A 19,380-nucleotide genomic window follows, 5' to 3' on the forward strand; every position below is an offset into this window, starting at 1 on the left:
GACTTAAACGTCATTAAGAGTTTATGGTCCCTACCAGAAAAAACTATCCGAAAACACCATATTTCTAGCAAAGCATCCCTCAAAGCAGCAGTTCTCGAATAATGGTCAAAAATTTCACCAGATTTAACTAAAAACTTGTCAATTAAATAAATGAGCGACAAAAATCAGTTATCTAACAAAAAGATTACCAGACAAAGTACTGAGTTTACTTATAAATTCAAGAATTCGTTGAAAACCTGGGTCTGCGGAGCAACTTTAGATTTTATCAAGGCAATAACCCAAAACATTAATCAGGAATTGTGCACCAGTGGATGGTATGGAATTGTGCCCACGTAATGGAACCACCAGCGCAGTCTCCTGACTTAAACGTCATTAAGAGTTTATGGTCCCTACCAGAAAAAACTATCCGAAAACACCATATTTCTAGCAAAGCATCCCTCAAAGCAGCAGTTCTCGAATAATGGTCAAAAATTTCACCAGATTTAACTAAAAACTTGTCAATTAAATAAATGAGCGACAAAAATCAGTTATCTAACAAAAAGATTACCAGACAAAGTACTGAGTTTACTTATAAATTCAAGAATTCGTTGAAAACCTGGGTCTGCGGAGCAACTTTAGATTTTATCAAGGCAATAACCCAAAACATTAATCAGGAATTGTGCACCAGTGGATGGTATGGAATTGTGCCCACGTAATGGAACCACCAGCGCAGTCTCCTGACTTAAACGTCATTAAGAGTTTATGGTCCCTACCAGAAAAAACTATCCGAAAACACCATATTTCTAGCAAAGCATCCCTCAAAGCAGCAGTTCTCGAATAATGGTCAAAAATTTCACCAGATTTAACTAAAAACTTGTCAATTAAATAAATGAGCGACAAAAATCAGTTATCTAACAAAAAGATTACCAGACAAAGTACTGAGTTTACTTATAAATTCAAGAATTCGTTGAAAACCTGGGTCTGCGGAGCAACTTTAGATTTTATCAAGACAATAACCCAAAACATTAATCAGGAATTGTGCAGCAGTGGATGGTATGGAATTGTGCCCACGTAATGGAACCACCAGCGCAGTCTCCTGACTTAAACGTCATTAAGAGTTTATGGTCCCTACCAGAAAAAACTATCCGAAAACACCATATTTCTAGCAAAGCATCCCTCAAAGCAGCAGTTCTCGAATAATGGTCATAAATTTCACCAGATTTAACTAAAAACTTGTCAATTAAATAAATGATCGACAAAAATCAGTTATCTAACAAAAAGATTACCAGACAAAGTACTGAGTTTACCTATAAATTCAAGAATTCGTTTTTGTTTCATTACTTTGTTGCTGCATCATATAAGCTTCTCATGTGAAATATACTGCTTTTCCATTACTTTTTTGTTTGTAAAGACTAAATAGGAAACGTCTAGTACTTGAAATGACTTTTTAAATAAAAAAAAACATGCTAATATTACTATGTGTTTTAATTTTTTTGAATATCTTTTTTTGATCAAAAGATACATTTAGGCTTTGAAAGATTATTTTTGTGACTGCATCAAATAAGATGACACTCACTGTAAATTATTTATAAAAAATCAGTCAAAATTTGTGTGAATTATTAACAATTCAGGTTTCCTGCTTTCTTGTGACTTTGGAGGCTTCAATGTTCTTGGTAGCTTCCTTTACCTTTATGTTGGTGACGGCACCCTGTTGAATATAATTTGCCTAAACCAGAAAGCAGTTTACTTTCCTTCACCAACAAAACCCAATACATTTTCGCAATGAGCAATTCATCTCGTCCGTTGAGGCTAAATTTTTAAACTGAGATGCTAAAGACGCTTACTTAGACCCGGTATCGGAAAGTAGGATTCTGATGTCCAGTTCAGAGCAGCGTTCTTTTTTTTTTTTTTTGAAATTTGATATAATGGCTGGAACGTTTGATTCCACTGCCAGATAAATCTTTAAACTTGACAAATAATTCAAAAATATTATTGTAGAATTAGTTCTTGACAAAAATTACAATCTTGATATGTGTCGAATATTCTTGCAAAATTAAAAAATGTTCTTGTGTTCTTATATTAATTATAGAAATAGTTCTTGACAAAAACTTTAAGCTTCATATTCTTATGTAAATCTTCTTCCTTGTTTTTATATCCAGTGCAAGTTGGCCATTTAATTTTTTAAATTATATGTATATATATATGATAATTACTTACTTAAACAAAAAAAAAATAATAATAATCGGATAAATGAAAAGAAATAGGTGGATACGACAAAGGAAAAATAAAATTTTATAATTTCCTCAACAAGTTAAAAAGGAATAATACTATCATTTATTAAAAATCAATTTTTGCTTCATGAAAGAAGTTAATAAATTGAGTTACTTTGGTAAGATTCATATTAATAAAAATATCATTAAAAGAAAAATTATTAATAATTCTAATCTCACTCAAAAAACGACAAACAAAGGTCTTATGATATACATAATCAATCAAACCACACCTACAATAAGGAGAACTGAAAACTCCAATTTTGTGTAGATATGATTTATCATATGTGTGACCAGTTAAATTTCTGTTAATTCTTTTAATATCATAAGTGACAAACTAATTTTGCGAAACCAACAAAAGTTTTTCCTTTTATTAGAAATGGTAGCAAACAAATTTGGATGATCCTTTGAATAATTTAAAAAATTTAAATAAAAAACATCAAAAATCATATTTCTTAAAATTTTTTCAGCCTCGTCAACAGTGAATTTAACATTTTTATAAAAAACCATCATAAATAGCCTTTTTAGCTAATTCATCAGCTTTCTCATTACCATAAATGCAAAGAGCTCTATAGACGTCAACAGAACCTGGCGGCACAATATCTTTCCATACCGTCCATCGTATTATTGCTGATCTTATAACAGGTCTTCGACCGCTTCAATTACTTTAATATGTTTCCTCAAATATCTTTAAGAGAAGCTCAAGGAAACTATCAGTTAAAAGAAGGTTGGACCATAAAAAAGTTGATGGTTGGTCCCAGTTCAATAAGTGGTTGGTGTCATATGTAAATGAGGGGGGTATTTCGAGATAAGTTAGTGTTTAACCTTCCACAGCAGAAATGGAGCATGAAGCAGTTGACCGCTGGGATGCCCTGCTTGGAAACAATTCAGTAGGCACTATTTGTTCAATATCTCGTTTCGAGCGCATTTCCACCTCGATATGTAGATGGTGCTCGGATATCATGATTGCATAGGAAATCTAAGTGCAAAGTTTTATTAGGCTTGCAATTTTTTTGAAAATGGGTAATAATGATCGGGAGGACATTTTGGGAAAAGTGGCAGGGCCGGCCAATTGTTTTATACGTGCCCAGCAGTATTTATTTATCTTCTCCCCAAGTGCTGGCAGTATGTGACTTTGATCGCAATCGCTGACGCATGTATGTTAAAGCAGATATACCCTTATGTTTAGGCTATTCTACAGTTGGTAACTTTAAGCCATCAACGTAAATGTCCATTTGCTATTTCACCTTATATGGCAGGCACACTTTACCGCAACAATATTCTTAGCCATTCACCTCGCTGCGGAAGGAATCATAATAACCTGCCACCCTTCCACAACGTTGCTTAGAGTGCGGAAAGGAAACTGAAAGTTGGGATTTCTCGTGCCAGTTATGGTTTCGTGCCCGGCAAAAAAACGCCTTTCTACTGCTAAATAAGTTTTAAGTAAAAAACATTTAATTGAATTTCAAACAAATTTGAAAATTAGAACAAAATACATACATATATGTATTTTTTGGTTTTTTATTATTTTTGTTATGAAAACAACATAGTACAGGTTTACAAGTATGATATGTATGAGAAGGAAGCATTTCCTTTCCTTTTCTAACACATTGCAATTTGACACTTCGGTCAGTGTCAAACTATTGTGGAACATGCGTTTGACACTGAACGAAGTGTCAAAATTACCGGGGTTGCTGTCGTTGGAAGCGAATCAGGGAAACAAAAAAAGGAGCGGAATATCAGATATGGGTTGCTGTGATGGTAAATTTTTTGAACGAATTTAGTATGAAAATGTAGTAGACCTATATGGGTCCAACAGAAAATTATACAAAAGTCTTGAATTGGGATATCTGAGGATGCGCAGTTATTACAGTATTAAGAATACAAACACGGGTGCTAAGTTTTTCTACCCGTTCAAAAGTTCTCCGCGAAAAACAGTTTGAGACCGAGGTTGACTGCAATAACCCGTCCAAAAATGTGGAAAGAGGAATGAAAAGATGCTTTTTTCCTGTTATCAATAGTCCAAAAGCGAAAAAGTATTCGAATTATTGGAAGCGAGGCAAAAACGCGTCTATTAATACCTCCCCCGACGGTTTTGGTCGTGTTTTAGCAATCGTCCCCGGTAATAAAGTATCACAATTTGTTAATTAAAATTGTCCAAAACATATGGATTTTAAAGGTGGAGGTAATTTAGTGCTCGCTTGAAAGTAAATAAGGGCATTTCTTTGTAATTTTACGATAAAAATTTTACGCAGTTTTCGTTAGCAGCTAATACACTTTTCTCGGACCTAAGAAGTACAACAGTGCCAAATAGCATCCACAAAGAAAAACGAACAAGAACAAGCATTTTATCAGGTGAGCGTGGCTGTGTATGTGCGTGCTGCTACATATCCTACTTGTAGACCTGTACTATGTGAAAACAAGATCAAAATAAAAAAATAAAAAACGGTGAGAGCGGTGAGAATTGTAAAATTTTTTTAAACGTCATTTGCCTCTCAGAGGTTTTACCTTGTAATATTTTTATCATGGACTCAAATATACATATCATTGCGGATAAAACAAATGTGATATCTTATCCGTCAACTGCCTTACATGATGTTCAATATGGCTACTTTTAAGCGTTTTGGCAGCGTTTTGACAGTGTGTTTAATATGGCGGCGCATAGGGCCGGCCATTGTGAATTTAAACAAGTGGCGAATGATTGATAAAAACGTTCACAATAGTAAACAAATTTAATCTATTAAGTTGATTTTGGAAATTAATATTAATATGTAGTCTGATTTTCTGTATACACATTTAAAAGAAAAGTTGATTTGAAACAAAAATGTGTAATTCATAGCACTTCAATTTAATAACGGCAAGCAAAAAACAAACCTTTCTTCCATTCTCTGGCCATTCGCGACAGCCGTTCTCGCTGTCAGCTATTATTTGACATGTAGTATGGCAATGGAGGAATGGAAACATTTTTCACTTGTAATGAAAATATAAAAACTCTTCGGTAAAAATTTTTAAAAATCAGTACGAATTTTGTGAGACCTTTAACTTGTACTTTTTAAGACAAACATTTATTAACATATTTTATTGTACGGGTTGGGATGGAAAATGTGTATTGCACCATAAATGCTGCCGTCGGCGCAAGCATGTGTAAGTGTACTAAAAACCGCCATATTCATGACCGTCACCTATCCCGGGACTGCTTTTCCATAACATCAGGATAGCGTTTATCATATCTCGCTTTTTTAGAATCTTCTGTTGTTCCTTCACCCAGGTCGCGCTTTTTTGCTCTGAGTATAGTTTCTACAAAGTTGTCCAAGAAGAACGCTCACTTTTTCGCTGTATTATTATCGACAGTGATTTGGCCGACTATTTCCTCAAGCACTTTTGGCTTCTTCGCGAGTATTTGGAAGGATTTGTGGTCCATGCTTCGACAGCTGTTAGTTTCGTTTTCCATCTGCCTCGTTTTTCATTTAACCCTCGTTTCTTTAACAAATTTCTTTGCTAACAACTTTCATGACATTTTGATCCTTGTGCTTCTTGGTTTGTCAGAATCTTCTCCTTTCTAGCGATATTAGCTCGATGGGGACTGTTCCGCTAATCAATTGTACGGCTGGTCTGATATAGTGTGATAAGCATATGCTTTTCTCAGAGCTGCTATTAGCTGTATAGCTGTCAGAAGCTTATATGGCATTCTCATTGCGGCAATAACTCTAGTTCAAGGGCTAACTTTTAGTTTAACAGTACTGGCAAACATGAAAAACCCCCATAAACTCGAGTTTATGGCGCAATGAAATGCTTTATTACAACGATTCTTCTTGGGAAGTGTGGCTGCCGATAGTTTGGAGTATAGTGGATGGGGTGAAGTCCATCAAGAGCTTTCTTTCTGTTAGTCCTCGAATGACTGCCATCAGCCTGTTTTGCAGCCATACCTGTTTAGATGCATTCTCAAGGGAATGTTGAATTCGCGCCCAATATGTTAGTCGGGATTACAATCCTATATTTAAATAGTTGACTACCTTCTTTGATGCAACATTTCCGGATAAGTCGATTTATCGATTTATTATCGAAAAAACATCGATCTGTTATAGAAAAAAATTGGATTTGTTATGGAATAAATATCGATTCGTTTGTCGAGCAAATAGTGATTTGTTATTGAAAAAATATCAATTGGCTACTAAAATATCTCGATTTACTATCGAAAAAAATATCGAATTGTTATCGATTTGCTATTGAAAACTATCGATTTATTATCAAAAAAGTATCAATATTTTTCGATTACATATCGATAACTTATCTTTAACGAATCGATATTTTGTCCGATAGTAAATAATTTTTTTTTTTTTAGATAACAAATCGATAATTTTTCCAAAGCAAACCGATATTAAGTTGGTAATTCACCGATCGATAACAAGTCGATAGCACGTCATTAAAGTGCCAATAACATACCGCTAACAAACGGGTAATAATAACAGCCCAACAATTTTTCATATTCATAAATGAGTTTTTCCAATTAACCACGAAATAATCCCGAAATAAGCGCTAACATATCCCAGAAATTATTTCGAAATGGCTCCAGAATGATTCCATAATGATCTCAAAAGCTTTAACATCATCCCGAAGTAGTCACGAATTGATCGTGAATAAGTTTTGAAAATAATCCCGAATACTCACCTTCCCAAAATGTTCTCGAAATATGTAGCATATAAAACTATTCCGATAAAATCCAAAATCATCCTGAAATGATATCAAAGTGGCCCCGAACAGCAATGACCTCATAAATATTACCATCACAATTACAATTACAATTGTTCTCGAACACAATTTCGCGAAATGACTAGACCTTAGGAGAAATGAGTGAACGAGAAAACCGAGAGTATAAAAACAGCGCAAGCTGAGGAATCAGTAATCAGTTTGACACGCTATTGTGAAGTGAATTATAATTGTACTACTCCTAAAGTAGTCTAATAAACTCCATTTTCCAATACTTATTTATTCGATAGTTCATCGATACGAACGCTAGCAGAAGGTGCATAATTATCAGAAATCTCCAGAATTCGTTAAAATAAGCTATCGGGATGTAGTATGATTATTCTAGTTTAAATTTAAAGGAGTAACAATCTGATGGTAAATGAACAGTAAAATATAATCTCCCAGCTGAGTATATATTAGAGTAGCAACTCCAGTAGCTCGATACTGGTTCGAAACTCGTTCGTTGCTCAATTTCTCAAATGTTTTCTAAAAATTTTCGAGCTATTCAACAACTTATAAATTTTATATCTCAATTTTTTTGCACACATCATCTAAAACGTACTGCATGTACAGTGTATGACTATGAAGTACTGTTGAGCTGAGTGATGATCCCTCACGCCGACAACTATCTGGTTTCCCTTCCTCTTGGAAATAATCAGTCCTTTCTTTTATCACCTGTTCAACTCAGGTCACTAGTCAACTGATAAAAAAGAATTTGGGTGCAATGCCTTAAAGAATTTTAAAGTTTGAGACTTTGTAAATTGTCGAGCTCGAGGCTATACAATATTTAATAACACCCAAAAATTTTTATTTATATATTGTTACGAATATTAGCAACAATATTATTTATTAAGGGGTACTGCCATCTTTAAGCCGATGCCAAGAGTGATTTCTATGCACATCCATAAATCAATCATTATGTATCTACATAAACGAATCAATCATTATGTCTACACATATGTTTAGTGATTCGAACTTAGCCGAAGGTTGCAAATAAGAGGATTTGTAGTAAATTCGTTACAATATGTTATAATTGTCGTTTTTTTATTTATCGATATTTCGACTTCAATTAGAAGTCATCTTCAGGAATCGTTGGATGTACCAAGTCAGGTTGGCCTCGAGCTCGACAGTTTACAAACATTTTTACAAACTAAAGGCCAAAAAACAACAAAAAAATAAGTTTGAGACTTTGTAGGGAGCAGTGGGTGGACTGCACGCCTTTTATCTCAGTCAGACACCACCTTATTTTGCAAATGAAGCACTTTCATTTAAGTGTTACTCTTTGCGTTGAATCCATGACACGCATTTTTTATGCCTACTCTAACGAAACAGCACAATTTCACAGCACTTCCTTAAGTGAAATCAGTCGCTGAAGTAGCTTCCAACGATCTTTGCGCTGTGATTGACTAATTTGTCAAACTTAAAAACAAACTGAAAAAAATAGTTTAGGAATTACTCGAACTACTCAGAGTGCTCACGTCAAAGCTCAAAAATTATCGAATAACGAGCCATGAGCAAGTGTGCAAATACTCGTCGCTCATATGGCCGGGCTATTCGAAAATGAGCGAACATAATCGAGAGCTCCAGTAGATAATGTTCATTTACACCAGAATTTAGGCACTCTTACTTGTTTTTGATATGAAATGCTTCTAAAGCATTAATCGATCAATGTATGGATGTCAACGTTTGTTAAGTCTTCCTCAATTACCGATGCTATTCATAGCGCGTATAGACTACCCCACTCTGAGTTAAGCATTGTTGTTTTACGTTTTATTCAAAAAAATATTTTATAAAAATGCCTATGTGGGAACCAACTTAATACAATTATTTCAATATTCCAGCAAATATGTACATATTTACGAGCATTATTCAAGTTTTAATTAACTTTATAATGACAACACAATTACAGCGAGTTATTGTATATTAATGAATTATTGTTTCATATCAAATATCATATTTATTAATTTTGTCACTTTTTAACATATACATGCAAAATTAATTTTTTTTGCTGATTTGCATTTATGCAACTTTATTTATATTTTAAATTTTTTTTCTACAAAATTTCAGAACAATGGCGCCCAACAATTGGCATCTGAGGCAACCGTTTACATTATGCTCGAGGATGTTAACGATGAGATACCATTGTTTACCGAACGTGAACAAGAGACTGTGCTGGAAGGTGAACCCATTGGCACCAAAGTGACGCAAGTGAATGCAATCGACAAGGATGGCACATTTCCAAACAATCAGGTAAACAACCTTAATGTAATCAACAAAAAATAATAATAGCAACAACAACAAAATTACATTCAAAATAGCGTTAAAATGCATTAATGTTTAGAGGTAAAAGTGTAGGCGCGGGGCATATAAGTAACGTATACAAGCCTTGCTGTTTTGCGCCAGACCTGTTGTTGTAGTTGCTTTTGGCCCTGTTGAGCTTTCATGCTAGTGCAGTCAACTGTACCAGCGGTTGATAAGCGATTGCCAGTCGCAAGGGCGCATTTAGTGATATGCAAATTTGCACAAGCAAAGTTCTATGCACTCACAAAACGTTTACCAAAATTCATATTAAATTTTTTGTTTTTTAGATCCTTTATATCGCGATGAGCTGAATAAATGAATTATGCTTTTTTTTACAAACTTATAAAAGCAAGATAATTTAATTACGCTAGAAGAGAGTAATAGAAGAGAGAAGCGCAAGCATAAAAATAAGATGCACTAAATGAATTGGTTGAGATCGCTTCAGGCTAAGACAACTAATTATGTTAATTACAGCCCAAATCAGATGAGTGGTGTGAATCTACTTGTGCCGTTAGCTAATTATACAAAGTTGAATTTGAAGTTGTGTACTGCGCACTGTACACACAGCACATACAACAGGGAGACAGCATTTTTATACTCTTCTATGTACCATTAAATCAAGACCTGCATTTATTATGATATGAAGTAATTAATTTTCGCGCTTATAAAATTAGATAACTAACAGTTCGAGAGTATTTGGAATAGAGTTAGCCGACAACGCAGTAGAGGCTGACTTATAAAGTTCCCAATTGGACGCGGCCTTAGCTGGAAGTGGTGACCCTACATAATAAGTACTAGAGATATACGCCGCCGATAAACGCCGCCGCCGCCGCCGCCGATTGTTTTCGGTTTTCGCACGCCGCCGCCGAATGTCAAAAATATCGGCGCGGCGGCGGCGGCGGCGGCGTCACGCGCGATACTATATTTTCTACTCGTTTAAGACAGTTTAGGCCATTTATTCTTCATGTCGAAAATTGGTCGGATATGGTCGAAAGTATCAACGGATGCGCATCACTGTCAGTTATAAGATACTAATTGCGAAATTTAACTCTTTCGAACTGGTCAAAAGTTATTTAAAAAAACAGGCGTTTTCGATGTCAGCTGAACAAGGATTTTGCATCACCCAATTCACCAAGTTATTAAAACAAAACACTAAAAGAAAAGTTATATAATAAATTTATATGCCCACTTTGAATATTTAAAAAAAAATTAGTAATGAACAATGAACTCAAATAAAATGACCCAAGGCGAACATGTTTTCAAATTGTGCTCAAGTTGTTAAAAAACTCAAAATGACCAAAAAAGGTGCCGTTAACATTTTCCAACTTAAAATCGGCCGACTTGCATTCTAAAATATCGTTTTGATTTAACTAAAGCTATTGAAATCAATGTTGTGAACACAAACGTTTGCAAACTTTGGTCTACATTTTAAAATTTTATCCATATATATTTAGAAATTTCGTTCCTAAATTCAACCAACGCATGGTGGGTTATGTGATCAATCTAGCTGTCCAATAGTCGATTTTTCCAAATATTCCAATTTTTTTTAAATATACTCCCTGGCGTTCCTAGATGTCCACTGAATAGTGTACATACCCCAAAACCCATCTGCAACGTCAATGGAGCTAACCGCGCACATTTAAATTTGTATAAAAATTGTGTGCAGTTCGATGTATTTTTGGATTAAATAGCAATATACCTTTCTAACCTAAATACTTGTTCACTAGTTTAGCCTTAATCAAATCTAGTTAAATTTTCTTTTAGTGCAGCTAAAATTGTTTTAAATTCATATGTTAGATTTTTTATACCGCATATTTTAACTGAGTTATTCTACTTGTAATACTACTACTTTTTAATATCAAATTTTTTAAAAACCTTGCAAACAAAAAGATATATCTTTTCATGGCATGTCATGTTAGTAATTTTTTGGCAATACATAAGCTTGTGTTTGTTTCAAAGTTTAATAACAAAAACGGCTGCGCATACCCGCGATTTTTTGAGTCGTGATCAATTTTTTAAGACTGATACCCTTATTGGCAAAAGGTGGCAACCTTGTGAAGACATCCTCAGTGGCAGCACCTAGGTGATAAATCTTAAAATGTAATACTATATCGATGTACAAAATCTGATTCAAATTGGTTAAGCCGTTTCCGAGATTGTAGTGGATATACAAAGAAATATAAAAAAGAAGGTGAGGTGGCAACCCTTATTAAAAATGTCAAAAGAAATGCGGAGTGCAATACCTTTCGTTTGATACCCATATTGACATATCTCATGTAATGCCAAAAAAATGATCCCGGGTCCATCCGAAACCGAGGTTCCGATCCATAGTAATTCTGCGCGGAACATCATGAATTTACTGTCAAATATAACAGTGAAGTGAGACAACCACTTTTTGAACAGAAATAACTGCTGTTTTAATTTTGGCCAGCTAGATTGATCAAACACCCCACCGTGCGATGCCTGCCAACCACTCAGATAATTAGCGGTCCATCTTTTTAGACAAGCGGGAAGGTGTGAGCCTTCTATGTCTTGGAGCATCGTGCTGTGGTTGACTGTGTCGACAGGTCAAGTGCCACGAGCACCGTCCTATGATGGGGTTTTTGCTGATTTAATCCGTAATTAATCTGAGTGTTAATGGCATTAAGGAGGGTTGTGGTGCTGTGCAATTTACGGAAGCCATGTTGGTGCGTGGCTAGGCGAAGATTTGCCGTGAAATGAGGGAACAGAACGGTTTCCATTGTCTTAGCTACTGGCGAAGCGAGTGATATCGGTCGATAAGACTCGCCTTCGTTAGCTGGTTTGCCAGGCTTTAAGAGCGAGATTATCCTTGCCAGGGGTAAAACTGTTATTCCTTTTATAATAGGCGTTTTTTTTTGCAAGCGGGCTTGAAAAAAACGCTTCAACTAGCTAAACAGTTTCATTATGGCAAAACCATACAGATGGTTACTTTTTTAGCTGCTTTGACATTTCTACTTCTAGCGCAGTATGTTTTTGACACTCAATCAGAGAATTACAAAAACAAAATACATGAAATGCGTGTGTTTGTTTGTATGTATGTGTTGCCAGGTGATGCAAAAAAAAAGAAGCTAGATTGGCAAAAAAAGGCTAGAAAAGGCTAAATTTAGTAAAAAAAAGAAGCTAAAAAAGGCCAAATTTTTTTTGGTTAATTCATAAAATTTTTTTTATATTTTAGTTTACACATTTGTAAATAAAAACTTATAAACATAACTTAAGCATAACTTCCTGTTTCAAAACATATCAGGCACATTTTCCATGACTAGCACATGGAATTAATTTAAATGATTGCATATGTGTATATACATAAAAAAAATATTAAAAACTAATTATTTATTTTTTGTTGTTATATCGGCCTACTGATTTTAAGATCGCGGGTTCGAATCGAGCTCAAGGCCTAACAATAATTTTTTATCATTATTATTGTTATGATAAATTTTTTCTTAATTGAAAAAATTTTTAAATTAGAATAGAAGAAAGAAAAAATGAGCTCGATTCGAACCCGCGATCCTAATTATTTATATAAAATATTCCCCGTCTGAAGAATCAGAAGTGCTTAAGTCTGTGTATAAAGTTTGGTTATTTGCCATATATATGAGATCATCAGTAATTTCAAAGTAATTAAAACATTTAGATAAGCGTTTTAACGAGCATCTAATATTAAGCAGCGCATTAAGCATTTTAATTTTTAGTTTGCTCCTTAATTTAGTTTTCAGAATTTTCATGCCACTAAAAATTTTTTCAACTTCCGCGTTACTGAGTGGTAATACTAAAAAACTAAATATTAATTCGACAAGTTCTAAAAAAGGAGGTTCGTTTAATGCATTTTTATGTTCTCGGACTTCCGACCAAAATTCCATGATGTAGTGTTCATTTTTCCATTGTATAGTTATAAGTTTTCGCCACTGCAGCTCTATTAATCCTATGTGGCTTGAAGAATAACTATACTTCTCTTTTTCGAAGTAAGAAAATACATCTGGCTTTGAAATTTTCAGCGAATTTTCAGCAGAAAAAGAATTAATCTTTTGTAGAGAACTCATATTATTAGATATTAGGTGTTCACAGGAACTACTGAAATTATTTTATTTTAGAAATTTTTAAAAATACATTCGGAGTAAAAAAGTGTAGAAAAAAGTCACGAAGCTAAACCCAAAATTTCGAGGCTAAAGACAAAAAAAAGGCTAAATCTAGCCTCGAAAAGGCTAACCTGGCAACACTGTGTATGTCACCCTGCCGCCACGCTGTTATTTTGTTATTTTTGTTTATCTGCACATTCGTATGTTCATTTCCTTAGCTCGTACACAATAGTGCCCTATTTTTGAATATGCAACACTATACAACACTATCAATCAGGTCGACAATTACCTAAGCGGTTTCTGTTGAAATCTTTTAGTTCAAACCGCTTAGCCAACTCAACTCGATTACTTTTTATTGTTGCATTCCATGCAATTCGGTAAGCTAGCTAGTGTATTAATTGCAATAGTTTGCAACGAAATACAGCTAATATAATTCCTTGCAAAACTATTAATTTTGGACTTTAAATATACTTGGATCAAGATAAAAATTATTTTCGGATATTTACTTTTTGAGTCCGATAGAACTAGTTAAACTCGGACTTTTGAAAATAAAAGTCCGGAAATAAAAGTTAAATCCGGACTTTTATTTTTTAAGGCGAAAATAAAAGTCCCGCTTGATAAAACAGAAATGGCTTATCCGAAATAAAAAAAAATTTTAATTCGGAAAAGCAGTTTCTTTGTTATCAAGCGGAACTTTTATATTGCTCTTAAAAAATAAAAGTCCGGATTTAGTCTGAGTTTAACGAGTTCTATCGGACTCCAAAAATAAAAATACAGATTTTACTTTTATATGTGGACTTTTATGGAGAAAGTTCGAAAAATAAAAAGGATGCATGATTCGACATGATATTGCTATAGGGATACCTGGGAACTCAAACATTTTCACCTAGGACAATTTTTTGACTAGGACTTTTTCGACTCCGAAAAAAAAAATTTATTATTTTCCGTTCCTGATCCTTGCTATTTTCCATTTTTCTAAAGTAGGAACACCGGCGTATGCCGGCGCGCCGCCCACGCCGCCGCCGCTGGTATAAAATTGAGCCTACGCCGCCGCCGATAAAGTGATCGGCGTAAACCTCTAATAAGTACAACTACAAATCTTATATATCTTATATATTATTTCTAATTGCTCTGTACAGGGCCTTTTTTGCTCTTATTTCGAATCCAAATCTATAAATAAAGTTTTGGTTGTAAAGATGGGGATTTGTGTTATTAGTGAGCTTTAGGCATTATTAGTCGTAGTGTTTTTGTTTAGCTATATTTTATTAAAACAATTTGTTAAAAATAAACGATTGTGAGCACACAGAGAAATCTATTTGTACTATGGCACTATTGTCAATATTTGATTAGAACTAACACTTCATTCCCGGCAGTTACTAACATTCGGCAGATGGCAGTGCAAGCGCATGTAAGTTTATAGATGTTTGATTGATAGAACAGCTGATTTCTGTTGATATTTGATATGAGACTATTATATTTGTTGCGCAAGATGCGCACGGGTCCGGCTCGTATCTTTAAATTACTACAGATAGTAAATTGGCAACTGTTTGAAGCTAGCACTTCGAAATGCGAATTTTTGAATTAAAAGTATGTGGTTAGCGAAGGAGAGCCCACTGTTTTTTCAGCCTGCGAAAAAAACACAAGTCTTCGTTAATAAAAAAATGTCATTACAAAACTCCCAAAATAAGATAATAATAATAATAAAATTGCAATATAATTGCTTTTACACTGTGGTTTGTTTACCTAAGGTTAGCCGAGTATAGCTCTACCTTTTTTCGCAGCATACCTTTGGAAAATAAAATGATCAAGGAAACAAAAGAAAAATCGAAATGATTCTTTTTCTGCCCGTAGTTCGTTAGGTTAACCTAGAATAGCCCATAGTTTGCGCAGCGTGCCTAATGCCCGTTTTTTCGGTGCGAGTTTAGACTACGGTTAAAGTTGACTAGATACAACCCGGCCACTTAAGCCGCTTAAGTTGAGATGCGAAACAGAATTGTAGGTATGTTATCGCACATTGTTTAACTCTGGTCAACTTTAACCGTAGTTTAGGCTCGCACTGATATACCGGGCCTTAAGCGAACTGATAACAAGTAAGAAAGTCTAACTTCGGGTGAAACCGAATATTATATACCCACCTGTGCACTTGAAATGCTGTTGTTGTTTGCTTTGTGTGGTTAATAGTATTATAAGGCTTCGCAATAACATGTACATAACTGGTGCTATTCTCAACTCATTTTCGTTCAAAAGAAGCAAAAATGATACAGAGACTACCACTAATGAACTTTAGCGGGTAAAAATGCAATTTAACAGTTTTGCTATAGAAAAAATGTTAATGCGAAATTTCGATCGGATTGGGAAATTATTGTTCGACTTATAATTTTATCTTTAACGGCTTTTGATTTACGGCTTGTTAAACTTTCTTCCTTTTTCTCTTCTAAATGTGGGTGCTGCCACGTATATATTCCAGATTTAAGCTTTGCGTCACAAAACCAATCCACTTACCAAATTGCATTAGCTTAGCAGTATTCTTTTTTGAATTATCTAATTTTTTCCATTTTTCTAAATTTTCGATATCGAAAAAGAAGGAGTGGTTATCGTCCGATTTCGTACATTATCAATACCAATCCATTCTGGGTCCATATAAGCCCTTATACCGAATTTGGTGAAGATATACCAATATTAACGGACAGACGGACAGAGGGACGGATTGACGGATTAGCTTAATTACATTTGTTTTCGATACTGATGATTTTGGTAAATGGATTTACATATATATCGAGCTCGATTCCTTTATATCTGTACTGCCAACCGCTATCCAATCAATAATAATACACTGTGTAATAGTACAGCTGGGTATAAACAAATTATTAATAAAATTGTTTACCTTCAAAGCAGTGCATATTTCAATGATCATCAGGAAACCAAACTTTAATATATATTTACTTTGCAGGTCTACTACTACATCGTCGACTCACCACGCAACGAAGGCAAAGAATTCTTTGAAATTAATTTACAAAGTGGCGAAATATTTACGAAAACGGTATTCGATAGAGAAAAGAAAGGCGCTTATGCTTTGGAGGTGGAAGCAAGAGATGGGGCACCATCAGCGCGGCCAAACAGCAATGGACAACCAAATTCAGGTTAGTACACAGTCATCAAGCTATTTATATGTATGTATGTATGATAGGGTGGGTCGATTTGTATGGACGAAGGTTTACCGATATCGCGCCATCGATTTTTCGATAGGATTTGGGCTCAGGAAAAAAAGTTCCACTACGCATACCCAAAAAAATTATTTTCGAGCCTGACTTTTTGACTTTTTTTTGACTTTGATTTTTAAGGTTTTTTTCATGACCTACTAAAAAATTTTTCATTTGGTTGTAAAATTTTCATACCCTGTACGACCCAAAAATTTCCGCTAAAAACATTGGCGATAACAGTTCTTTGAAAAAAAAAAAAATATTTGCATACATTTTTTAGCGGACATTTCTGGGTCGGACAGTCGAACGTTGCATCTACTAAGACTGACAGTTGATAATGTAATGCCATCAACGTTAACGTAAAAATTGTTAACAAAGTGGCCGGGGACTTGGTCGATGACTTTATTAGATTGCGCGAAGAAAACAGAAATACTCGGAAGATAATCAATTCACTATGAAAACTAACTTATACATTAAGGGGCGAGGGTGTGTGCAGTCGGCGGTATAGTAAATAATCATAACTCCGTGGCACCCTCAATTAAATTCTCCTAGACCTTGAAGTTCCGTTCCTAAAATGTACCGACTACAGCCGGTCACTCAGATAATTTTCGTTCCGCCTATTTAGACAACGGGAGAGTGGTTTGGATTAGTGTGTCGTGGTTGATTGTGGCGAAAGCTTTTAACAGGACAAGTGCACAAGCACCGTCCTATCATGGGATTTTGGCTAATTCAGTTCGTAATTTATCTGGGTGTTAATGACGCGGTAAAAGTGCATTGCATTTTACGGAAGTCATGTTTTCGGCTGAGTAACCAAATATTTGCGTTTAAATTAGGGTAGTATTATGGTTTGGTATAGGTGGAACGACTCACCATCGCAAGGTGGGCTTCCAGGTACTGATAGTGGGACTTTTCTTGCATCCTCCATTATTATGGAATAACAAAGGCCATAACATGCATTTGGTAACTTTTGTCCCTATGACCAAGGAGTTTTAGCTACGGCTAGCTTTTCGATCAGGGGCTATTGACTTAGAAGCCTTGGTCCTTTTAATAGCTTGGTTAACCTCTGTGGAAGTAACAGTGAGGAGTGTTGCGTCATGCATATGTTTATGTGCCCGTTGATTTGTACGACGTCTAGCCTTGAAGTGCGGTTTGCAAATTACAGGCAGAAAGCGTTTGCGCATTTTCTCGAGTCCGACAGACAAAATGCTAGTCAATGAGCTGTACAAATACTGACTAGAATGAATATCCCCACTAAATTCTAGTAAAGAAACTAGAATGTTTGCTGACGATTGCAAAGTATTTGAAGGTTGGTTGAGTGTCTAAGGGAAGGGCGTTAAATGTGCTGAAACTACGCCGAAAAAACTGAGTAGTAACTGTACATAAGTACTTGGCACAAAAGTTTTAAGTTTGCAGTCTTCGTTTTTTAGGTTTGTTAAAATATTTGAATTTCTGCGTGACAGCAGCATTATATTTGAACTTACGAAAAAAGCTTACTAAAAAGAAAAATTTTAGGATTTGCTTTTGTAATGCAATTTGATATATTAACTTGTATGTACTCGTATATAACACACGGCACAAAATAACATTTGAAATATTACTTTTTGAATGCGATTTAAATGTTTTTCAGCATTAATGGCCGCATCACAATGAATTTTCCTATGTTTATGAGTTACGATGCAGAAGCGAACATCATCACAATCGAAAAAGAACTACAGACTTAGTAGCAAAAACTTATTTCGGATTGCCTATTCAAATACAAAATTTCGCAAAGCACTATTATAAACATTCTCACTAAGTAAGAAAAATATTTTCTAACACATTTTGTCTCCTATTCATTTGTTAAAATGCAGTTATCAATTTTCAAAAATGTTAGAAAAGTACCAACGAGTGCAGAAAATAATTACACTGACAAAGTCTGAAAGCACCCATAGCCAAAACAAATACAAATTCTTCTTTTTACGCTTTGCTTGCAACAAACGTTGAAAGTTGGCTTCTTTTGCATGTCAGATGGCGCTGGTGATGCGCTATTTGTAGCTCCCCATGCCAATACATGCGACATGTCAGCGCACGATGCTGCAAAAATATTATGTGTCGTGCCTATAACTTAAAATTAGACTAGAAAGTAGTAACTTAGAATACGAATTATGTTCGGCGCACTCAGTAACACTGTCATAATAAATCGGACTTTTGTGAACAAAATATGACTTCACACATGTACATATATAAGTATGTATGAGTTAGTTTATGCGTCACTATGCGTGCATATGTGTATGCCTTTCTAGTTTTCACCTCAATTTATACAGTGCTTACTGCGCCACCTGCCAACAATCATACGAATACACTTTTTTATTATCACAAATAACATCACTGCGTTTTTTCCTTATGTCGTTTTCCTTTGATGTTTTGTGCATTCGTTTAATGCATGAGTAGCCAATTTTCGGTTTTGGCATTGAAATCAGCGCGCACACGTACATGCCAATATTTAAGCTAATCAAAATCAGTGTTGCAGTGGTGGCAAAGTAATAGCACATTCACTACTATATAAACAAATAAACGCATTAGCACACAATTCGTTTAAGAAGTGCCTTGTAGGTAATGCTAACTATGATGCGGTACAGATTCATATATGATTTTGTCACTTGCAATGTTTTCCCATATTTTCGTGATAAAAAAAACCCCTCAGTACAATCAATAAATATAATCAGGCTCTTATGCCACCACATTGAAACATTGGACCAGCATTTCACTTTTACTTATGCAAGTCTTAGTCCAAAGTATCACTAAAATGTT

The 19,380-nt window shown here is 34.8% G+C and overlaps 1 protein-coding gene across 2 annotated transcripts in view; it reads left to right on the forward strand.

Annotated features, from left to right (window-relative positions):
- CadN (Cadherin-N) overlaps positions 1-19,380 on the forward strand; it is an 855,435-nt gene that overhangs the window by 406,484 nt on the left and 429,571 nt on the right. For both annotated transcript variants that reach the window (XM_067767104.1, XM_067767103.1), the window contains 2 exons: positions 9,063-9,245; positions 16,341-16,530. In XM_067767104.1, coding sequence (XP_067623205.1) covers positions 9,063-9,245; positions 16,341-16,530 — 373 coding nt within the window. The remainder of the gene's footprint in view (positions 1-9,062; positions 9,246-16,340; positions 16,531-19,380) is intronic.

The sequence above is a fragment of the Eurosta solidaginis genome, chromosome 2 (assembly GCF_040869045.1).
Source record: "Eurosta solidaginis isolate ZX-2024a chromosome 2, ASM4086904v1, whole genome shotgun sequence".
Lineage (NCBI taxonomy): Eukaryota > Metazoa > Arthropoda > Insecta > Diptera > Tephritidae > Eurosta > Eurosta solidaginis.